The sequence below is a fragment of the Clupea harengus genome, chromosome 13 (genome assembly GCF_900700415.2).
Source record: "Clupea harengus chromosome 13, Ch_v2.0.2, whole genome shotgun sequence".
NCBI classification, from domain to species: Eukaryota; Metazoa; Chordata; class Actinopteri; order Clupeiformes; family Clupeidae; genus Clupea; species Clupea harengus.
In genome coordinates, this window is record NC_045164.1 from 3361898 (window position 1) to 3384943 (window position 23046).

At 44.1% G+C, this 23046-nt stretch overlaps 1 protein-coding gene across 9 annotated transcripts in view; it reads left to right on the forward strand.

Moving 5' to 3' along the window:
- LOC105890894 (EMAP like 6) overlaps positions 1-23046 on the forward strand; it is a 61798-nt gene that overhangs the window by 30735 nt on the left and 8017 nt on the right. For 3 of the 9 annotated variants that reach the window (XM_031578971.1, XM_042709482.1, XM_042709483.1), the window contains 26 exons: positions 94-350; positions 1099-1311; positions 1518-1685; positions 1839-1945; positions 3925-4043; positions 5691-5877; positions 5998-6103; positions 6350-6443; positions 6557-6657; positions 6996-7198; positions 9001-9112; positions 9399-9526; positions 11131-11272; positions 11573-11725; positions 12029-12160; positions 12307-12395; positions 13629-13805; positions 14189-14390; positions 14688-14814; positions 16748-16762; positions 17791-17799; positions 19976-20054; positions 20341-20470; positions 20989-21087; positions 21656-21676; positions 22441-22614. In XM_031578971.1, the coding sequence (XP_031434831.1) occupies positions 94-350; positions 1099-1311; positions 1518-1685; positions 1839-1945; positions 3925-4043; positions 5691-5877; positions 5998-6103; positions 6350-6443; positions 6557-6657; positions 6996-7198; positions 9001-9112; positions 9399-9526; positions 11131-11272; positions 11573-11725; positions 12029-12160; positions 12307-12395; positions 13629-13805; positions 14189-14390; positions 14688-14814; positions 16748-16762; positions 17791-17799; positions 19976-20054; positions 20341-20470; positions 20989-21087; positions 21656-21676; positions 22441-22614 (3344 nt within the window). Of the gene's footprint in view, positions 1-93; positions 351-1098; positions 1312-1517; positions 1686-1838; positions 1946-3924; positions 4044-5690; positions 5878-5997; positions 6104-6349; positions 6444-6556; positions 6658-6995; positions 7199-9000; positions 9113-9398; positions 9527-11130; positions 11273-11572; positions 11726-12028; positions 12161-12306; positions 12396-13628; positions 13806-14188; positions 14391-14687; positions 14827-16747; positions 16763-17790; positions 17800-19975; positions 20055-20340; positions 20471-20988; positions 21088-21655; positions 21677-22440; positions 22615-23046 lie in introns of all 9 variants that reach the window. The other 6 variants (XM_042709480.1, XM_031578972.1, XM_031578975.1 and 3 more) reach the window with 6 other exon arrangements.

Below are 23046 nucleotides of genomic sequence, written 5' to 3' on the forward strand. Positions count from 1 at the left end.
AGTCTGCTCTGTTTGTTTGTGTGTTGTTTGTTGTCTGTCTGCCTCTGATCTCCTCCCCTATGCTCACTGCTTTTGATCTGGGGGCATCTCCAGGGACATGACGGAGGTGGTGCACATCAAAGACAGGAAGGAGGTGGTCCACGAGATGAAGTTCTCCCCGGACGGTACCTACCTGGCCGTGGGCTCCAATGACGGCCTGGTGGACATCTACGCTGTGGCCCAGCGCTACAAGAAGGTGGGCGAGTGCAACAAGTCGTCCAGCTTCATCACACACCTGGACTGGTCCATCGACAGCAAGTTCCTACAAACCAACGACGGGGCCGGAGAGCGCCTCTTCTACAGGGTGCCAAGTGAGTCAGGGCAACGCAGTTGAAATGTATGCACCTCAGGCTTGCAGGGACTTCCATAACCTTTAAAAAAACCTTCTATAAGGTTTAAAAGGCCACTTTAAAAGGCAGAAAAGCAATGAATAGAAACAGCATTTTTTCTTTTTTAAACTGTATCTGTCTGGCCCAGTTCTTTCAAGGATCATATGTAAAATATCTTACCTTGTCCTCCACTGAAGTCATTGAGGCCAGGGGTAGATCTTGTATTGTTTAGTAAATGTTGGAAATGGTCTTTCACTACTCGTATCTCCGCTTGCTATAGTTCTCTCTAGCAGCACTGTATAGTATAAACAAATACCATATGTACATATAATCCAAAGGCAAGAGCAGCACTGGGTCCCCTGCCCAGATCGCACAGTGCTTTGTTTTTCTTTATCATGCTAATTAGTGCCCTCGGAAGTGCAGAGAGTTAAAAGGTGCGAAGCATTTAATCCCCTCATCAACACTTTTAGAGTGTTTGCGACTTAATGAATCTGAATGAGAGTCATCTTATCTTCCAGTGTTTATACAGGGAAATTTAGTGTTTGGTCACAAAAGGGAAAACAAAGGCATTGTGTGACTAATTGTAGTAATATTAATATAATTGGAAAAGACAAAGACAAAGAAAAAAAAAATCTTTTTAAACCAGGATGTGTTTTGACTGTTAAAATGTCCCGGCTGCCTCTGCCTCTGTGAACATTGTAAATGTTCTCCTCTAAACTCGACTCCACAGCGGGAAAGCACCTCACCACCAAGGAGGAAACCAAAGGGATCCACTGGGTCTCGTGGACGTGCGTGATCGGGCCGGAGGTGACCGGAATCTGGCCCAAGTACACCAACATCAACGACATCAACTCTGTGGACGCCAACTACAACAGTGCTGTCCTGGTCACCGGCGATGACTTTGGCCTTGTCAAGCTCTTACGATTCCCCTGTCTGAAGAAAGGTATGATTTCAGTCATTGCACTCTTTCACTCTGCTGGCTCAACAATTATAACATTTCATTCAACTGTAGTGAAATTACGGCAATGTGGATAAGATCAGTACGGTCATTAAGATCATTAGATAAAATAGTGTCAGATATTGCCTGTCCAAATATTTGTCGTTTTTCTTACCAAATTTGCAACATGCCCTTTGGCGCTTTGTCCGCAGGTGCAAAATTTAAGAAGTACGTTGGCCACTCCGCCCATGTAACCAATGTGCGCTGGTCACATGACTTCCAGTGGATACTGACCACGGGCGGGGCAGACCACTCTGTGTTCCAGTGGAGGTTTCTGCCCGAGGGCATCATGAATGGAGTACCAGAACCCCTGCATCAAGGTGAGCTGTGTTACCTGCATTACCTGTAGCCAACCACTGATTAATCCAGGAAATACTCAGTATTTCATGTCAACATCTCATTGATATTCAAATAATATCCAGACCTGTGAATGTCTTCTGTAGTCACAGTGTGTGTTTTTCTTGCGTTTGCAGATGGATATGCGGATTCCAACAGCGAGGAGTCTGATTCAGACCTGTCAGATGTTCCAGAGCTGGACTCAGACATCGAGCAGGAGACCCAAATCAATTATGACCGCCAGGTTGGTTCCCAGTTCATGTGTTCTCTCATACACACACACACACACACACACACACACACACACACACACACACACACACACACACACACACACACACACAGAGAGAGAATATTACAGTGTAGTATGTAAGAACTCTGACTAGCATTGCCTTTGCAAGAACGAAACAACCAACCAACCAAAGTAACCACAGAACTTCACATGAAAGAAGGTCACAGCTAGTGGGGTACAGTGAGTCTTTGTGCACACTTATCTGAATACTAACTAGAATACCAGGTGTGCCGTTTGCTTTGTGACCGCATCCAAACACTGAGACCCTCAGCACATCCTTAGAAGTGGGAGATGAAAGGCAAAAAGCAGAGGCAATCTGATGTCACTCTCTCTCTCTCTCTCCCATGTGTGTGTGAGAGAGACGTGTGAGGAATACACGCGGCTTTCAATGTCAGGGAAGGTGAAGGACAGCAGATGTGCTGCCGCCACCGCCGCTGCCGCCGCCACTGAATGACAGTCCGAGGCTCAGAAGGGGTGAGCGTTAGCCAGAGCAGGAGCTGGAGGTCCATGAAAGAACTCGGTCGCTCGCTCTATCTGGGGGCTTTTGTGTGGGATCTGCGCCGAGCAGGGTCTCGGGTTTCTAACGCTTGCGCTCCCTCATCACCCCCTCCAGACACACACACACAAACACACACACACACACACAAACAAACACACACACACACACACACACTCCTTCCGCCACCAATCCCACCTCCTACCCCCCAAACCCAGCCTCTCCGTATCCGTCACACGCCTTATCTCCGGCAGCAGCTGCGGTAGCCTCCGTTGCTGGCTCAGCGTGGGCAGCAGCAGCCACAAAGCCCGCTGCCACCTGTCTCCCGGCAGATATGAGACCCCAGCGTCGCCAGGCTCATGACTGATCAATGAGGCGCCCCGTTTTTAAAAGTTTCAACACTCCAGACGGCTCACTTGCACTCCCTGCCAGCCCGCGTCCTTGTCTGACTCTCTCTCTTACTTTCTCTCTCTCTCTCTCTCTCTCTCTCTCTGTCCACGAGACTTGCAGATCAGTTTTGCCTCAGGGCCAGTGGTAATTGAGATGCAGGTGCGATGCGAGTGAGCTAGCGAGCTGCCTGTAGCACGAGCAAGTGACTGACAGGATTTGTAGTGCAGACATTTTGTAGTAGCCATAGGCGGAGATCCCGGGGGGGACAGGGGGAACGTGTGTCCCCCTACCATAAAGTTGTCCCCCCCAACAGTCATTGTAAATACAAATAAATAATTTTGAATAATTTTGAAATTTGAATAATGATTTTGCCTTGTCGGACATTTGTGTTCCTCTGTGTATTTTAAAAACGAGTTATTACGTCCCCCCAGGAATTACTTTCTGAAATTTTACCGTGTATTGTCCCCCCCTACAACGAAATGGGATCTCCGCCCCTGGTAGTAGCGTTGCAGCTGATCAGGGCTGGTCATATTTCGATATTAACAAACCCCCAAGTGTGAGAAAGAATTATTCAGGAGAGGCCCTGCCCCCGTCTAGGCTCATTGTCTACTCAGTTGACTCAGCTTGTCAGCTCCTTAAAGGCGCTACAGGGCTAGCCGGCTAATTAGACCCTTTGCAGGATTTTTTAAATGTACTCCGCTCTGACATCAAACCATGCACTCCTTTTGTGTCACTGGCTTTTCTTTTTACTTCATCTAAATATTGTAGTCGTAACAGAATATATTATACATTGTGATGCACCCTTTTTGTGGGCTCTCTGTCAGTTCGACTGCTGGTGAATTCGAGAGGCTACATCGCCCCGAGGACAAAGCAGAGTGTGTGTGTGTGTGTGTGATGAGCGAACTTTAATTGAGCAAACATGGCCTGACTTCAGAGACTCTTGTTTCATTGCTGTTTGGATTCTTCCTCTCAGGGTCTGAGGCTCCAGCAGCACTGTTCTCTGTTCTGCGTTCTCAGTTCTCTGTTCTGTTTTGTTTTTCTTCAGGTGTACAAGGAGGATCTACCTCAGCTGAAGCAGCAGAGCAGAGAGAAGAAGCAGCTTGTGGGATCTCTGAAGAGACAGAGGTGCCCTGACGTTGGCTTGCGACTGAAGTTTGTACATGGGTAAGACAGACTCGGTGGCTTTAGTGCTCTTGGGGAACAAAGTGTGACTGAGGGGATGTGTCGCACAGTTTGTGAGACTGGGGGGTGGGGGGTGGATGTGGGTTTGGGGTGTCTGAGCAGGTGGTTAGCAGCAGAGGAGCACTGCAGGGTACTGTACTTTCACCTTTCCTTTTCAACCTGTAGACATCAGTCTTCCAATAGAACTGGAATGAGTCCTGTCATTCACAGAATTTTTCGGATGACTGCAGTTGTGGTGTGTGTCAGTGGTGGACAGGAGACTAAGTACAGGGAACTGGTGGGCCACTTTGTGGCATGGTGTGGGAACAACCACCTCCTCTTAAATGTGGCCAAGACAAAGGAGATGGTTGTGGACTTTAGGAGGACCAGGAGTAAGTTGAACACTATTTCCATCCTGGGAGAAGAGGTGGAGGTGGTGGAGGGCTACAGATACCTAAGTGTTCACCTGGACAACAGACCGGACTGGAAATGTAACACTGAGGCTGTCTACAGGAAGGGGCAGAGCAGACTCATCTTCTTGAGGAAGCTTAGGTTCTTCCATGTGTGCAGCAGGAGAATGCATATCTTTTACCGGTCTACTGTTGCAGGTGCAATTTTCTTTGCAGCCACATGTTGGGGCAGCAGCATCAGAGCCAGTGACACTAAGAAACTGAACAAGCTGAGAAAGATGGCTGGTTCTGTGCTGAGGACTGCTCTGGAGCCCCTGTGATTGTTTGTTGAGACAAAAACCTCACATCCCTTGCCTGACCTACTGGTCAGACAGTAGAGTATTTTCATTTACAGGCTCCTTTAACTCCACTGTAATAAAGACCGCTACAGAAAGTCATTCTTGCCCACTGCAATAGCAATATATAATGATTCCCCTCTGTGCTGGGAGAGTGCACGATGCACATTTTTCTTTTTATCTATCTGTCTATCTATGTGTGTATCTGTCTCTATCTATCTCTATCTTTTTTAAGGGAATAAGCCAATTAATGTCCTCATTAATATTTATGTCAGTGTAGGTCTGCAGTATGTTGATAGTGATATGTAAGGTTTTTATTATTTCTTGGTATGCATTTCATTTGCATATATACAAAATTGGTACAGAAATAACTAAATACATGCATATCATTTGTTCAGCTCTTTTGGGGAAACCAGAGATTTCATTTTTATTTTAACAAAGCCCTAATTAAAACCTTGACAATATTGAAGTAGTGGCGTTGCCTGCCAAATCTCTTATTTTGGACAGGTTCATGTTGAGGACTTATCCTTTTATACGTACTCCTTCAGCTTCAAGCCTTTTCTGTTGGCAGAGGGGGGCTGTGAAGTCTGAGTATTTGAGGAATTAAAATGGCACACACACACACACACACACACACACACACACACACACATTGTGTTTCTCAATTAGAATTCTACTCACAGCGTGTGATTAATTATGGGCACTTCATACAGAGAGAAAGATTTGCCAGCTGGGAACGGTTACAATTAGTTGAGTTTGATTTCTCTCAGAACCTATTCCAAGTTGAAATAAGGTACTACATCATGTCTGATAGAAATCTTGACTTCTGTTTACTCTCTTCTTAGTCTCAGTATTCCTTATATAACACCCTCTTCTCGCTGTCCCCCCTCCATGTCTTTGTGCAGGTATCGGGGCTATGACTGTAGGAATAATTTGTTTTACACGCAGACAGCCGAGATTGTGTATCACGTGGCGGCGGTGGCCGTCGTCTACAACCGGCAGCAGCACTCGCAGCGCTTCTATCTGGGCCACGATGACGACATCCTCAGTCTCACCGTCCACCCACTCAAAGATTACGTGGCCACCGGACAGGTAACCGCCATGCCAGCCAGCACCCGGTACTGTACAGGGTTTCAACTGAAGTCCATGCACTCCTTCTAAGACCTCTCTGGTTTGTGTTCCACTTACGTCTTTTCTGTCTGTTCTATGCAGGTTGGGAGGGATCCAGCCATCCATGTCTGGGATATCCAAACCCTGAAGTGCCTCTCCCTTCTGAAGGGGTATCATCAGAGAGGGGTGTGTGCGCTGGATTTCTCAGGTACGGATGCTGTGTGAACTACCTCCTGCTGCTCACTCAAATGTTATTCGGTCCAGTTTGCACATAGGAATCATTTAGAAAAAATCAACACAGATTTTGGTATGAGACACCATGTATTTGGTAACATTTGCAAAGACACAGTGAAAGGTCACAGCAAAGGTCTTTTTCGTTTCTGGAATGAGCTTGGATGTGCTTTTGGATGTATGGTGGAGGTGTTGCAAATAACTGACATTTTACGTTATTTAGCGGATGGAAAGAGCCTGGTGTCAGTGGGAGTGGATGACCACCACACCATAGTCGTGTGGGACTGGAAGAAAGGAGAGAAGCTGGCCACTGCCAGGTAGTGAAAAGCTCAGGGGCGACACCACAGCGACAGGAGACATTTAAAGCCTGGCAGACCATCAGTGGGTGGGAGTGTAAATGTTGTCTGCTTCCTCTCTCTCCCTCCCCTAGGGGACACAAAGACAAGCTGTTTGTGGTGAAGTGCAATCCGCTCCTAATGGACAAGCTGGTCACTGTGGGCATGAAGCACATTAAGTTCTGGCAGCTAGCAGGTGCCCGCACACAACCCTGCCATCTTGTTTTTCCTTACTTTCCTCTCTCTCTCTCTCTCTCTCTCTCTCTCTCTCTCTCTGTCTCTCATACAAATGTTTCCCCTCTGCAAGCATTTAGCTCTCTAATTTGGTATGTAATGTAAGTAAATATGGTGTTGGTGCTAAGAACTCGCATTACTACTGCTGACAGAGATAATTTGCCTGAGCTGGCATTGCAGGAATCAGAATGTTCCCGTGTTGGGCGCTTCTCGGAGTGTAATAGTGTGACATCTGTCTGCTGCATATTGAGAATTTTCACTTGTGGACGATTAACAACGCAGATTTGTTATCATGTGAAGGTGGCGGCCTCACGTTCAAGCGAGGAGTACTTGGGAACCTCGGGAAGCCCGAGACGATGATGTCGGTCTGTTACGGTCGCACGGACGACCTGGTCTTCTCTGGCGCTGCCACAGGGGACGTCTTCATCTGGAAGGAACCGGTGCTTCTGAAGACCATCAAAGCCCACGATGGGCCTGTGTTTGCCATGTTCTCATTGGACAAGGTATCACCATTCTACTAGTCACATGAAAAATACCTCTGTCAACATATACAATCACAACATATTAGGGCTGTCAGCGTTAACGCGTTAATCTATGCGATTAATGCGGCCGCGATTAATGCGAAATTATTATTATTTTTTTTGTTGTTTAACTTTAGTTTAGTTTAGTTAGGGCTGTGTAGGCTACGGTTAACTCGCCTTGCTCCTTTATTGACAGGTGAAAACTTCTGAGTGAAACAATAATACACAAGAAACGAAACACAGCAAGTTACTATTAGATTCATTACACCAAGAATCAGAGCAACAGATTACAACACAGCTGGCTAATAAGTGCTTATGTCTGCCACCAACTGGGTAATGAATGAATGGTGTGCTAACGGTCACATATTAGAACGTAACGTATCTAGATTAATAATAATTACATTTTACGTTACAACAAACTAACACAGTTCATAGAATTTAAACATAGGTCACTTAAACATATTTATCACAGTGTGAGACAGCTAAATAACTTAGTCATTGTTTTTGAGCGTGCAAGGGAAAGCATAATTTAATAGAGGCTTACTAGACATGTGCGTTACTAACTGTCACAGTTGTCAAAGTAAAAGTCTGTCAACAGAAAGAAATACAATAGTGTGTGCGTGCAGGGATGGATTACCGAACGGGCTGAACGGGCCCAGGCCCAAGGGCCCCTGAGCTCAGGGGGGCCCTAAACCAGGGCCTCTGCGTGAAGTCGCTGTTATTAACTTTGCTTGCTGTCAATTGTTTTTAGACTTTGTATTTGTTAATATCAGAAGTGGCTTAAATGTATCTCTTATTTGTGGTTGGAAGCGGTGTATTTTGTTACACGTCCTGACCAATGGTTTCATAATCCGTCCATGTGTGCGTGTCCATAGCAACAATACACTACAACATGAAACATTAAATCACTCCAAGCAATATACATTTGCTGACCTAAATAAGATGCTATTTGTTTTTACTTGAGGTTATTTCAATAATTGACAATTTTAAGCTTGGCCTACCATTTTATGGGAGCGATGAGGCACAGGTGGGGCTTGAAAAGCCCCCCTTGTTCAAAGTGGGGAATGACAGAAAAAGTTTGAGAACCACTGTGGTAGTTGAAGATGGAGAGAGCTGAGGGATTGTTGGGCGGAAAGTCTCTGTTTAAGAGCCAAAATGACGGAACAATCGACAAAACTGAAGTTGTATGTAGCATTTGTCAAGCTGAATTTAGCTATCACAGAAGCAGCTCGTCTTTAAGTTATCACCTTAATGCAAAGCACATTAACGATCTTACGATTTACCATCGAGGGGCACCATTGTGTTTTAAAAAATATATATATATACACAATTAAACAACAGTGTCTAAAATTCACACTGTATGAAGTGATTACTTGTTAATTTATAAGATTTAGTCTTAAGAAGAAAAACAAACTTTTAATCGCGATTCATTCATTTCAAAATGTTCGATTAATTAGTTTGATTATATCGATTGACAGCCCTACAACATATACACACTGAAGTAAATCCAAATAGCAATTTTAACAAGGTTGTAGGACTCCTTAAATTCATGGTGATAGTATAAAATGTACTTGTGGTGATAGTATAAAATATACTTATGGTGATAGTATAAAATATACTTGTGGTGATAGTATAAAATGTACTTGTGGTGATAGTATAAAATGTACTTGTGGTGATGAATCCATCGATTATCTTTATATATGAGAGCCAGGTCAGTGGTTGGATTGATCAAACCTGACTGGTTGGTGGTGTTCCTGTGGTGTTCCTGTGGTGGTTTTCTGCAGGGGTTTGTGACCGGTGGAAAGGACGGTGTGGTGGAGCTGTGGGATGACATGTTTGAGAGGTGTCTGAAGACATACGCCATCAAGAGGGCATCACTCTCCTCTGGATCCAAAGGTACTACAGACACACAATCCTCCATACACAAAACACTGTGATGCCTGTAATTGTGAAACACATTGTGGTGAGAATCAGTTTCAACATGTTTAGTGTGTACTTGACTGTAGTGCAGACTAGTGATAAGGATTTGTGAGTGCTTTGGAAGTGGAAATCTATAGATTCTTTCTCCTGATAAAGTGCTGCCCCCTTTTGGTCAGAGACGAGATCTTTGAGATGTGCCCTGAGCTCGTACAGCATCTGACTGAAGAAAGGGCTGACTGACTGCTGCCTGTCTTCTGTGCAGGACTGCTGCTGGAGGATAACCCTTCCATTCGTGCCATTACTCTGGGACATGGACATATCCTAGTCGGAACTAAGAATGGAGAGATACTTGAAATTGACAAAAGTGGTCCTATGACTCTGCTGGTCCAGGTGTGTGTGATGTGTGTGAACATGGTTATTTCATGTTTAGTGTGTGTGTGTGTGTGAACATGGTTCTTTCGTGTTTAGTTTGTGTGTGTGTGTGTGTGTGTGAACATGGTTCATTCGTGTTTAGTTTCTGTGTGTGTGTGTGTGTGAGAACATGGTTCTTTCGTGTTTAGTTTGTGTGTGTGTGTGTAATCTATGTGTATATGACTTTTTCTGGGATCACTGAATGACAATGTATTCCTCATATAATCCTCCTGCTGCCCGATTGCCCCTAAAAGCATGTTTGCCTGTAGGCCCCTTTGCTTAAGCAGAGCTCTGTATTCATTCAGCATTGACCATCCCCCATCTTAGTGAGGCCTGGAATCAATTGAGAGGAGGCTAATTCTTGGAAACTGACTTTATTGTGTGAGGTACATACAGACACCGCTTGAATGGTACTTCTTGTTGCTGCCGTTGAAGTGGTCGGTCTTTGTCAAGCACGTAGGCCCACAGCCTCTCTGAGTGCCAGTAATGCCTTCTGCGTTGCCATAGTGAACAGACCTTTTTGCATTAACTCTCCCTGAAATCAAATGAAAGGCCGCATAGCTGGGTGAATAATGACTTCAGGCAGATGTGGCTTCTAATAGTGCGTCTGCTGGTAGGCGTTTCAATCCTGTCTTTAGAAACAGACGTTCCAGTCTTTAGGTGCATCAGGCTCATGTTCTGGTTTACACTACAGTAATAGAGGGAGGGTTGTGTAGTTTGAAACCAAACTATTTAGAATGTTGAAGAGAGTTGTGATGTCTATGTTTCAGCTGTGCCGTGACCACAAGTGTTTATTTGTCATATTTAGGGGTGGGCATCTGCTCTGTGAAGGGTCTATATGCAGTCACACCGCCCTACTTTGATGGACAGCTGTGTGTGTGTGTGTCCGTGTCCTAGCCTTTTGTGTGAGTGTCTGTGTCCGTGTGTGTGTGTGTGTGTGTGTGTGTGTGTGTGTGTGTGTGTGTGTATGTGTGTGTATGTGTCTGTGTGTCTGTGTGTCTGTGTATAAATCACATCCACAGCCTCCCTGCTGTGCTGGACAGTTCTATGTGTATGTGTGTGTGTGAGATTGGATGTGGGTGCATGTGTGTGTGTATGTGTGTGTGTGTGTTTGCGTGTAAATCACATCCACAGCCACTCTGCTGTGCTGGACAGTTATATGTGTATGTGTGTGTGTGAGATTGGATGTGGGTGCATGTGTGTGTGTATGTGTGTGTGTGTGTTTGCGTGTAAATCACATCCACAGCCACTCTGTTGTGCTGGATAGTTCTATGTGTATGTGTGTGTGTGAGATTGGATGTGGGTGCATGTGTGTGTTTGTGTATAAATCACATCCACAGCCTCCCTGCTGTGCTGGATAGTTCTATGTGTGTGTGTGTGTGTTTGCGTGCAAATCACATCCACAGCCACTCTGCTGTGATGGACAGTTATATGTGTGTGTCTGTATGTGTATGTGTGTGTGAGATATTGTGTGTGTGTGCATGTGTGTGTGTGTGTGTTTGTGTATAAATCACATTCATAGCCACTCTGATGTGATGGACAGTTCAGGTCTGTGTGTGAACCATGTGCGTCTCCTCTGATAGGGTCACATGGAGGGGGAGGTGTGGGGCCTGTCCGCTCACCCGCTGCTCCCCATATGTGCAACCGTGAGCGACGACAAGACGCTGCGGATCTGGGAGCTCTCGGCCAACCACCGCATGGTGGCCGTCCGCAAGCTGAAAAAAGGTACAGCAGCCGCAGCCACAGCAGCGCGCCTACTCACCCTGCGCTGTCTCCAAACATCCGTTAGCACACGTCAACACTGCCACACAGCACAGCCACTCTCTGCAGACCTAAAATAGGCACAGGCCAGCACATCTCTGGAAATATTCTCACCACGGTACACCCTGTCACATCCAGCCATATGATATTCCTGAGGGTCAGTAGGCTGTTCTAAGTGTAAATGGAAATGGCTGTATGTATGTACTGTGTGCATGCACGCTCACGTGTGTGAGTGTGTGTGTGTGTGTGTGTCATGTGTGACAGGTGGAAGATGCTGTGCCTTCTCCCCTGACGGGAAAGCCTTAGCAGTGGGCCTAAACGACGGCAGCTTCCTGGTGGTGAACTCCGACACGCTGGAGGACCTGGTGTCATTCCACCACCGCAAGGAGCTCATCTCTGACGTGAGATTTTCACAAGGTAGATGCTGGAACCTGAGACCCCCACCCCCACCCCTCCTCAAGCCTGGGGACTTTCTCTGTTGAGGAGACAGAGCCCATATCTCTGCAGCCTCCATGGCTCAGGCTGTTTCCTTATTCCCACTTCCTGACTTTGTTCAGCTGTTGCCATGGTAATTCACAGATCCCACTGAATGGCATTATCACTTTTTGCAGTCTGTGCAGGTGAATAGATAACCTGATCTGGAAGATAAAAGGACACGCTTGCCTTTGTCTTCTCTCACCTTGAGACGCTTCGTGCCTTTGTGCTGTGTGCTTTTTGCAGATGCCGGTAAATACCTTGCTGTGGCCTCCCACGATAACTTTGTGGACATCTACAACGTGCTGACAAGCAAGAGAGTGGGCATCTGCAAAGGAGCGTCAAGCTACATCACTCACATAGATTGGGACACCCGCGGTGAGTGTGCTAGCGTAGCACAAACACACAAGCTGCCATGTCTTTACCCATGACTTTACATTTTTTTTTTTGCATGAATTTTACTTGTATTTATCTGATTTTAATTTGCTGTCATGCAACATGATGAACATACGGCTTCTCCTCAGGTAAACTGCTTCAAGTTAATTCTGGTGCCAAAGAGCAGCTATTCTTCGAAGCCCCAAGAGGAAAGAGACAAACCATTCGCAATGTAGAGGTAGGTGTTAGAGGCTGGTTTAGCTTTTAATGTTTTCTGATTATGATTAAAGTTGCTTTCATCCATCAACAAAAAAAAAACATATAGAGAAAGATAATGGATCATACATGAAACAGTCAGCCCTTTTCCCTGTGTGAACACGTGTAGTGTGAAACATACTTGTATTTATTCATGACTTGGTTACATACAGTTTGGTCATTTTGGTGCATTATTATAACTTTTGGTTCATTTTATTTTTTATATGTATATGCTTCTATGTTTAAATGTTTTCTTACAATAAAAATCATATACTTATATTTTGCCTCTGTGTTTGTTTGGAAACTCTGACTTTTGTCAGTGCAATTTCATAATATAAGAATTAAACTATTATAAGTCAATAATTAGTTATACAAGAGTTTGTTCCACTCACAGTCTCATAACCGAATGTTTTTCACATGTGAAGTTTATAACGTATCTTGATCATATGTTAATGGTATATAATGGTATTTCTTTCCTCTGATACTGTTCACTTGTCTATTTGAAATTGTTCATCTGTGTATTTTCTGTGTAAGAATGTGAAATATGAATATGAAAACACATTTCAAACTATACCTCAGTTGCCCACTGTGAATTTTGCTTTACTTTTCAGAACTGTTCTATGAAAAAATAATAAAACTCTCAAAATTGTATTGTGTTACCATGAATAACTTCACAGCTGTGATGATATACAGCAGATGTAATGGCCAATAACACACTCCCTCTAATATTCGAATGCTTGAGTACTAAACAAGCACGTCATCCCCTCAATGCCATGGCCATGCCTCAGTGTTTGTATTGTGTTATTGTTTTTTGCCCAGTAGTGAATCAAATTATATCATTGGTTGTGAGGATTTGAATTGATCTTCAAACTTTTGTTTTTATAGCCTACTCAGCGTCACTCAGCACTTTATCAAGAAGCACAAACCAAAGTGTCTGTTCTTATTTGAATGCAAAGTATGTATTTGGTATATCCTCATGCTCTGTTGATGTACCAGTGTGCTGTACACCTCTTCCAAATGTACTTACAGGATACACAGATGTCGGGGGGGCTGAGTAGATAACACATTTAATGACAGCCTTCAATCACAGATTGGACACACACACACACACACATATTTGACAGTCGGCTGCCTTATATAAATGCTTGTGTGCATAGGTATTCTCTGCCTGTCAGCCTGCTCGAGTATTGACTGTTAATTTGTTACTGTGCATCAGATTGAGAAGATGGAGTGGGCCACCTGGACCTGCGTTCTGGGCCTCACCTGTGAGGGCATCTGGCCCACCCACAGCGACATCACCGACATCAACGCCGCCTCGCTCACCAAAGACCGGAGGCTGCTGGCCACCGGGGACGACTTCGGCTTCCTGAAGCTCTTCAGTTATCCGGCCAGGGTGAGGAATTACAGAGACACGTTCACACCTCCTCTTACATCACATGCATGCTTGAGCTCTATAGTGTTGCCTGATAAATGCTTAGTAGTTTTTTTTTTTTTTTTTTATGGCCAGAGAGTTTGACTAGTTGCTTTACATGCTGTATGTTTTGCTTTGTTTACATGCCTACCATATGGAAAAGTATATATTCTATTTGTGCTATGTGTTATCATCACATGGAATATGTTAACTGTACATAATTTAAAATGGTTAAGAATGACACTCAGTCCTCAGTTTAGCAACATAATTGTGATCCACCAAATGCTGTGGTGAGGCCTGCTTTCAGATGGGTTAAAACACAATGATGAACAGGTTTCCTGAAATTGGTGTCCTTCTGGCTGTAGGGACAGTATGCCAGATTTAAGCGCTATGTGGGCCACAGTGCCCATGTGACCAACGTGCGCTGGGCCCAGGACGACGTCACGCTGCTGACAGTGGGCGGTGCGGACACGGCGCTGATGATCTGGGCTCTAGAGCTGGAGGGGAACCGGGACAATCGTCCGGTGGACAGCGAGGAGTCCGAGGAGGACACGGAGGAGGACGGAGGTAGGGACCCCTGTGGACTAACACAAACCTAGTCATAATTTACAAAGAAACAGGCTTTAACATGGGAATGAGCTATTGAGTGGTGTAAGTCTTGATGTTTGGTTGCTGAACCAAAGGTTGCATATAGGACCTGGACCTGGATTTCAGTAATTTGTTTCTCAACATTCAGGAAAAAAATGTTAGTAGACTTACGTAACCAAACCTAGTGCTCTACCAGCTCACAATACCAGTTCTCAGTGCAAAAAAAGTCACAGGGAGAAACAGAATTTTTTTTATATGTCTCCTGGTTGTGTTCAGGTTATGACAGTGACGTGGCCAAGGAGAAGAGTATTGACTACACCACTAAGATCTACGCTGTGAGCATCCGAGACATGTGCGGCACCAAGCCTCACCAGCAGCAGAAGGAGGTGTCGGCTGAGGAGAGGTACACCCCCATGTGTGTTGCCTCCGTCTTCCTCCACCCTTACACACACACATACACACACACACACACACACACACACACACACACACACACACACACACACACACACACACACAAATACAGTATATACATACATACACACACACACACACACACACACACACACACACACACACACACACATATATATACAGTATATACATACATACACACACCCACACACCCACACACACACACACACACACACACACATATATAAATACAGTATATACATATATACACACACATATATACAGTATATTCATATACACACATACACATATACAGTCCACACACACACACACACACACACACACACGCACACACACACACATATACAGTATATTCACATACACATACACATACACATATACAGTACACACACACATACACACAAACACCACACCACACTCACTACTCTGATCTGCGATGTACTCCTAAAGTTACTGCTCTCAAATGTACTATGTGTGCCCCCCCCCCCCCTCCCCAAGTCTGCAAAAAAGCCAGACCAGCAGAAGAGGCTCATTTCCTTTGGGCTCGTGGCTGTTGGCAGCCCATTATCAAATTTCATGGGGAAGCTGGTTTATATCACGTTGTGTAACTTTAGGAGTATTTGTATGCAGCCCGTGTCTCGTACTTGTTGCAGCCTGCAGGTAAACACGGCTGATTCGGCTCATGATGAGTGTGGCTGAGCGTGAATCCCCTGTGCTGAAGCGGAGCTGCAATGAGTTCACAGACCAGTCAGTGCTGGGCAGAGTGACTCTGGCTTAGAGAGCCCATAACTCTCTCTAGTTAGAGCTCAACGCAAAGGACGCTCCTTCAAATGGGAAGTAAGCAACAATGTAGCACAGACTTTTAAAAGTACGGTTAAAATGTGAGGTGATCTGTATGAAATAATTTTCCTAAATGAAGATGATGCAGTGATAATATAATGTAGAGACCGAAACTTTTTGTAATCAGCTGCAGTATAGCATATATTCTAATACTGCTCAGTGTCTTGTTATTAGTAGTGGTTATTTAAAGCTCTGAGTGGAGAGGGTAGACTGGGTGCTGTAAGCAGATCTAGTGTATCTCAGCTGCCCTCTGCAGGCTGAATGTCTCCTTAAGATTTGTCAGATGCGACATGAATTTTTTTTGTAATATGCTTTGATGATGTGAATTTTGTAGCACCCATGTTTTCCCCAGAGTATTTTTATTTGATGTATTTTCCTAACTCTGAGGAGACAAAAATATATCTATGATATTGAATGGCATATTTGCTTATTTCCCATAGCCAGTGCATGTAATGTGCATAATTTGCATTCGCTCCCTGACTGCCATTGCTCCTGTTGCTATGACACTGTAAGTTGTTTGTGCATTTACATCAGATGCAGCTTCTGTTGCTATGGCATTGCGGACTTCAATCGCATCCCCTATGCTAGTACAGCAAGTGCATAGATAATGATATGCAGTGGTTGTAGTCTCCAATATTGTTATAATATGGATATCCTTCACGATTTAATCCTTCCAATATAACCTACTCTCCTGAACAACAACATTTAAGTATTGTTGGGTCTTTTACGTAGGACCCCTCTTGTAATGGTACTTCCTGTGTGTGCTTCTGTTAAACATTATACCATCCAACCATAGAGCATTGTATGCCCTTTCACACACACCTGCCCAGTCCATGGGCACTCATCTGTCTGTCTCTGTGTGTGTGTGTGTGTGTGTGTGTTGTGGCTTACACACTCATGGGCACTCATCTGTCTGTCTGTGTGTGTGTGTTGTGGCTTACACACCCATATCCTCGTCCTCTTTTACTCCCACTGCCATCTTTATCATCTCCAGTCTGCTTCTCTAACTCCGCAGAAGCTCTTAATATCTCTGTTGTGTTTTAACTTGCATTCCTTTGGAGGCAGGGCATTGTCAAGTAAGTACCCCCTTCTCATCACCATACTCCCTTATTGGGTATGTAGGTCTGTGGGTTAGCCTTGGGTCATATTCCAGACAGACAGACATGCCTCAAGCAAAGCTATGCTGGCCCAGTTTCTGTAATTCTGTGGTGTTATTACAGTCGTACAATCTTACAACCATAGAAATGTACAAAGGTTGATAATGATTTCAGATAATATCCTTACATCTAATACAGATATTTTGAAATACATGTCTGTGTTTTCTTACTATAGGTATCCTTTACAATATTGAATTGTGTAAATATTTACCTTTTACAGCCTTTCTGAGATGTAACTACCTTTGTTACATCTTCAAGTTAATCTGTAATGGCATAATACTGAGTGTCATCTGACCAGTAAATCAATTAGAACATTTGCTAGATAGAGAAATAATCAGATCGTGACGGTCTACGTTTGTCTGTGTATCTCTTTCATTCTCTCTCTCTCTCTTTCTCTCTCTCCCTCTCTCTCTCTCTCTCTCTCTGTGTCTCATCCTCTACCTCCTCTCTCATTGAGGACTCCAGTCCGTTATCTGACCTTGACCTTGTCTATTGACCCCTGACCCCTTGGTCGCCGAGGCAACTGACATATACTGTATTTCTCTCCCTGTGTTCTCGGCCCCTCTCCCCCTTATTCCCCATAGGAGCAATAGTGCACACATTGCACAGGGATACCAGGGTATGACCCCCCTCATCAATCTGTAGACTGGTGCACTCTCTAACTCCACCCCTCCTCTCTTAAACTCTCTCCCTCCCCTCTCCCTCTACCTCTTCCTCTCTCTCTCTCTCTCTCTCTCTCTTTCTGTCTTTCTCCTGCTTTCTCCGGCATGTTGGAAGGAAAGAGCATGGTTTGAAGTGCAGGCATAAAAAAAGCAAAATGAATGACAGGCCACTGTATCTGTTTTCTTTAGTTTTGCTTGTGCATGAGGCTTTAGCCACAGTGCTCACTATCCACAGTGACCTCAGTTCACTAAATCTCTCCCTTGGCTTTGTCTTGCGCACTCAAGGGGATCCAGGTAATGTGAGGCTTTAATCTGTTTCACTATGGCTCCAGGTGCAAAGTGTCTCTCTGTTCCCTCGATGTGGTGTATTGGCCCCCGTCAGGTTGAGGCGGGATCATGTTATTCTCATCCGTTCCCCTCATTCATCCCACTTTGACGATATCTATCTGTTTCTTTTTTTGTTTGTTTGTTTTTTTTTATTTTGTTTGTGTTGTTTTTGTTTTTAACCTGGCTGAAGGAAGGTGTCATCTGATTGTTCCTTTTCTGATTTGCTGCGCAGAACGCCCTGGCTCAGATCGACTAATCAGTTTGGACGACTAAAGTATTACACTAAAGTAGACTAAAGACTAGTCTAAAGTATTCTCATTCTTTTGTTTTAAATTGTTAATTTATATAAATTGATATTTACACCTGTAATCAAAAGCTAATTAAATTGATAAAATGACAAGGCTAAGTGTATATAGATGTCCCAGGCTTGCATTCAGGTGTTACAATGGACCTAAGAGCCTTGTGCTGACTGAGTGATTTGTACAAATACTAAATATATTTTTTATCATTAAGCCTAAAGTAATCTGACTAAAGTGATCTGGCTCAGAGTGTAGACTGCAGCATAGAACAAGGAATAGCAGATGCTATATGAGCTCCCACTCCAGTGTCTCTCCGCTGGTAAAATACTAACCAGTTAGGGTCTATGCAGCCTACTTCAGGGGCTCAGAACAGTGTAATTTCTCACGTGCCTCAGGAGGTCCCATTGGCTAGTGCTTTACCAGAGACCCTAAACCCTGACCTTGTGCTTGATGACATGATACCGTTACATGGCCATGAAAATGCTGGTAAATGGTGCAATGGTCTCCATCGTCATCATACAGTTTCACTAGACAAAAGGATGTTTTCAGCTGTCAAACTGTTGATTGTGTGGTTTTACAGTCTTCCCCTGTGTGTTTGTGCGGTCATTACCGTTGAGGTTTGTTACCAATGAAGTCTCCTTAAAATGTTCATTGCTTGCACTGCAGTTTCACTTAAACTCAAAAGCAGTCAGTGTTGGCATCTAAATTGTTAAATGTTTCACAAATGTGTTTTAATAGCATATCACTCCAGTTACATAATTTCAACTACAGTTGTCTAACACCATACGTCTAACAGCACAGCACAGCACAGCACAGCACAGCACAGCCTCTTTCCCATTCCTGTTATTGTCTCAATCTCTCTCAACCAGTTTTTTTCCCTAGAAATTTGTTTCATATGTACAATGGATACATTTCATACTCTTTCTTTATAAATGTATTAGGTAGCTAGCTTGTCATTACAAAAAAAAGTCTTCATTTCTAGTGATGCAACAGTGTGAATCAGTGATACAACAGTACAAAGTACAGAAATAAGGCCATATCCCCACCACAGCACAGTCATTATAAGATAAAATACTCAGCCACATCAAATACATAACCAAATCAAACACAAAAAATATGCTTCACAAATGAATACATAATTAATATATTAAATATGTGCGTCACTATACTGGATTAATGGTTTAGTGTGGCCTGTTAACACAGGCCATATGTTATCAATATTCACCTTTGTGTTACCATCCTGGAAATTGCTGGCTTCTGTTCAACAAAGTAAGTCTGTTCACCCAACAATATAATCAACACATGATGCACAAAACACCATGGCTCGAAGTAGACAGAGAGATGGTAGTTTATTTGATGGGTCTGGACAGAGAAACACACAAGGCCTTTATAAAAGGGAGAGATCGTTTTTAAAGACTGTAGTTTCATAATTATGTCGCAAGTGTTGCAGTTTTGAGAGTTGTGAGTTGAAAAGTAGGCATGACATCTGCTGTGATTTTAACACCTCTGTCCTATCACTGTCCCTTGACAGTATTTTTGTCGCCTTAGATTTCTTTGCAGAGAATGCTTAAGACCTAGTGTTTGTTCATATATATATATATATATACATCATAGCATGCTGTGTGTCATAAAGTACAGCATTAGCACTGACACTTGTAGATTTTAAAGTGCATTTTCCTAAAAACAACAATAAAACAATTATTTTTTTCATTTGATAAAAACTTAGTTGAACCTGTGCCCTAGTAGTTTCTATGTAGATTTGTTGTAGTGGACGTTGTCCATGCTGACACATGTGTGTGCAGTTATGAACATGAGCCGAGTGAGTAAGTGTTTGGTCTCCATAGGCCTCCCGTCAGCCGGGCTGCTCCCCCACCAGAGAAGCTTAAGAAGAACAACATCACCAAGAAGAAGAAGCTGGTGGAGGTCTGTGTTACTGAGACACTGTACTAATGCCTGTGGGGAGTACAAGTAGATGTTGTTGTGGCAGTGACTGTAGTGATGTCATTGTTTGGGAAAATCCAGCAGTGGCTTCCAAGAGTACCAATACAAGCCACTGGATAGGCGTGTTGGGAGTACCTGAATTATTCATATGTTATCATACGGTGTATCACACAGTTATGAGCATGTCAGGGTGGTTGGTGAATATAGATAGGATATTCTGTGCATCTGACAGTATCCATGGTGAATTTCTCTGTGTTCTGTCTCTCAGGACCTGGTCCTGGACCATGTGTTTGGGTTTCGGGGATTCGACTGTCGCAACAACCTTCACTACCTCAACGATGGAGCGGACATCGTCTATCACACTGCAGCCACGGCCCTGGTGCACAGCCTTAGCACAGGTATTCCACACACACACACACACACACACACACACACACACACACACACACACACACACACACTCTCTCGCTCTCTCGTCTCACACACACTCATCACATTACAGTTCATGTCACTGATCTCAGATCAAAGCTCAAGCCATTACAGTTTAATTAAGCTCAATTTCATAAATCCTTCACGTTTAAATAAGTGGTAACACTTAGTAATGATTTGTACTGAAATTGATACTCATTAAAAATGAATGAAAAAACAGACGACATTACAGACTACATTCCAAATGGACTGATGTAACTGTAACTCCTAGGTAGTAATATGAGAGATGAGAAGCACAGAATAGCAATATTGTCTCGGTAATGCAGTTTCAAACCATTAGCTCTGTCAAAAATTGAGGAAATCTGCCTACATCCTGCCACATTTGAAAAGTTTTGCTTTTAAACCCAAAATATTGCTGTCATGGTTCTATGCTGGTTATGCAAATACCTCTTCACTACATGAAAATGAAGTTGCTTTCTCTTCTCAGGTACTCAGACCTTCTACTTGGAACATACAGACGACATCCTCTGTTTGACCGCCAACCAACATCCCAAATATAAAAATGTCATTGCCACTGGACAGATCGGTAGGTATTGATGTATAGTGCACTGGCATATTTGTGTGCCTGCACTGTCTGCGGTTGTGCCGTTAGCTACACATAGCCGTGACCTGGTATGCCATGTCTGTACATATGAACACAGACCATAGCATGTTCTGCATGTGTTGCATGCATGTGGCTGTTTGTAGCTGTTTGAGTAAATATATATATATTTTACTAGCATGCTGGACATGTACTAGCATGTGCTAGCATGCACTCTTCTGTCTATGTGAATGAATGTTTGTGTGTGTGTGTTTGTGTGTGTGAGAGTATGAGTAAGTGTGTTTGTGTGTGTGTGTGAGAGAGATAGAGAGTGTGTGTGTTTGTTTGTGTGTGTGTGTGTGTATGAGTAAGTGTGTGTGTGTGTGTGTGTGTGTGTGTGTGTGTGTGTGTGTGTGTGTGTGTGTGTGTGTGTGAAAGAGAGTATGAGTAAGTGTGTGTGTGTAGTGTTTTTCTGCGTGCTGATGTTGAGCTCTCCAGCAGCAACAAAGAGGTAACTCATGGCAGCTGTGTTCTTTTGCTGCTTCGTTTCTTTCTCATTGCACACACGCCTCAGGCGATGTCACTGAGCTGCCAGGTAAGAGACGCTCAGGCCTGGCCCTACACCACCTTCCCTTCTGTCTGTGTGTGTGTGTGTGTGTGTGTGTGTGTGTGTGTGTGTGTGTGTGTGTGTGTTTGTATGTGTGCGTGACTGTGTGTGTCTGTGTGTGTGTGTATGTGTGTGTCTGTATGTGTGTGTGTTTGCGTGCGTGTGTGTGTGTGTGTGTGTGTGTAAATCAGGGGATCTGCCACAGATCTCTCCTTTGTGAAGGGTCCACCTTCTCTTCTCCTCCTCTGGCTGCGTCTCTGTAGTCTGTCGCTCTCTGTTCCCCCTCAGCAGTCATGTATTTGTGCTGACTAACAACTACAAGCTCACTTAGATATATGTCTGTCCATTAGCGATATTACTGCTCCTCCATTGATATTTCCTTGTCTGTATGCAGTGGATATACCATGTATGGAGTGAAATGAATAACAAATGTTACTGCTATCATAAAGTGGCCTTTAGTGTAGTATGGTGCCTAATCTGTCTTGTAAATCATTTTGTAACCAGTTATCATCTGAAAATCCTGTAGTGTTTTTACCATGTATGACCATGTTCCCACACAGTCCAGTGCTTGTTTGCTGTAGCATTCTCTGTTGTCTTACCTCTACTTTCCTCCCGGAGCTGTCCGTGTCTCCTCTCTTGTGTGTCCCTGTGCATGTATAGTAGGTGTCTATGCCCTAGACTGTCAGTAAGTGTTTTATGCCCCAGACTGTGGGTGCAGCCACTAAGAATGCGTGTTCCTGTTGTCCATCCAGGGTCGACCCCATCCATCCACGTGTGGGACGCCATGAGCAAGCAGACGCTGTCCATCCTGCGCTGCCCGCACGGCAAGGGCGTGGGCTACGTCAACTTCAGCGCCACGGGGAAGCTGCTGCTGTCGGTCGGGGTGGACGCCGAGCACAGCATTACTGTGTGGCGCTGGCAGGAAGGTGAGCCCCTCACACCAGCTCAGCACAGAGGCGGAAAATACCTGGTTCACCCAATGATCATTAAAATACCGCCAGAATTAAAAAATTCCCCACTGCATTGCACTGAGGCAGGTGATTTCACTTAGTTTTAGGATGATTGATGACAATTCAAGAATTGTCCTAATTCACAAATTCTTACAAAAATGCTCTTAGAAGGACTTTATCTTTCTTTACGTTGAATTTCATCCTGTGGTTATATATTTGGGTTGAATCATTCATGGAATGCCAGAATGGAATAGGCCACCTGTGATCATTGGTCAAAAACGGCATCTCTTCTGCCCTCTCTATTCTGATCTCTCTGTGTCTCTCTCTGTATGTTTGTGTGTGTGTGTGTGTGTGTGTGTGTGTGTGTTTGTGTGTGTGTGTGTGTGTGTGTGTGTGTGTGTGTGTGTG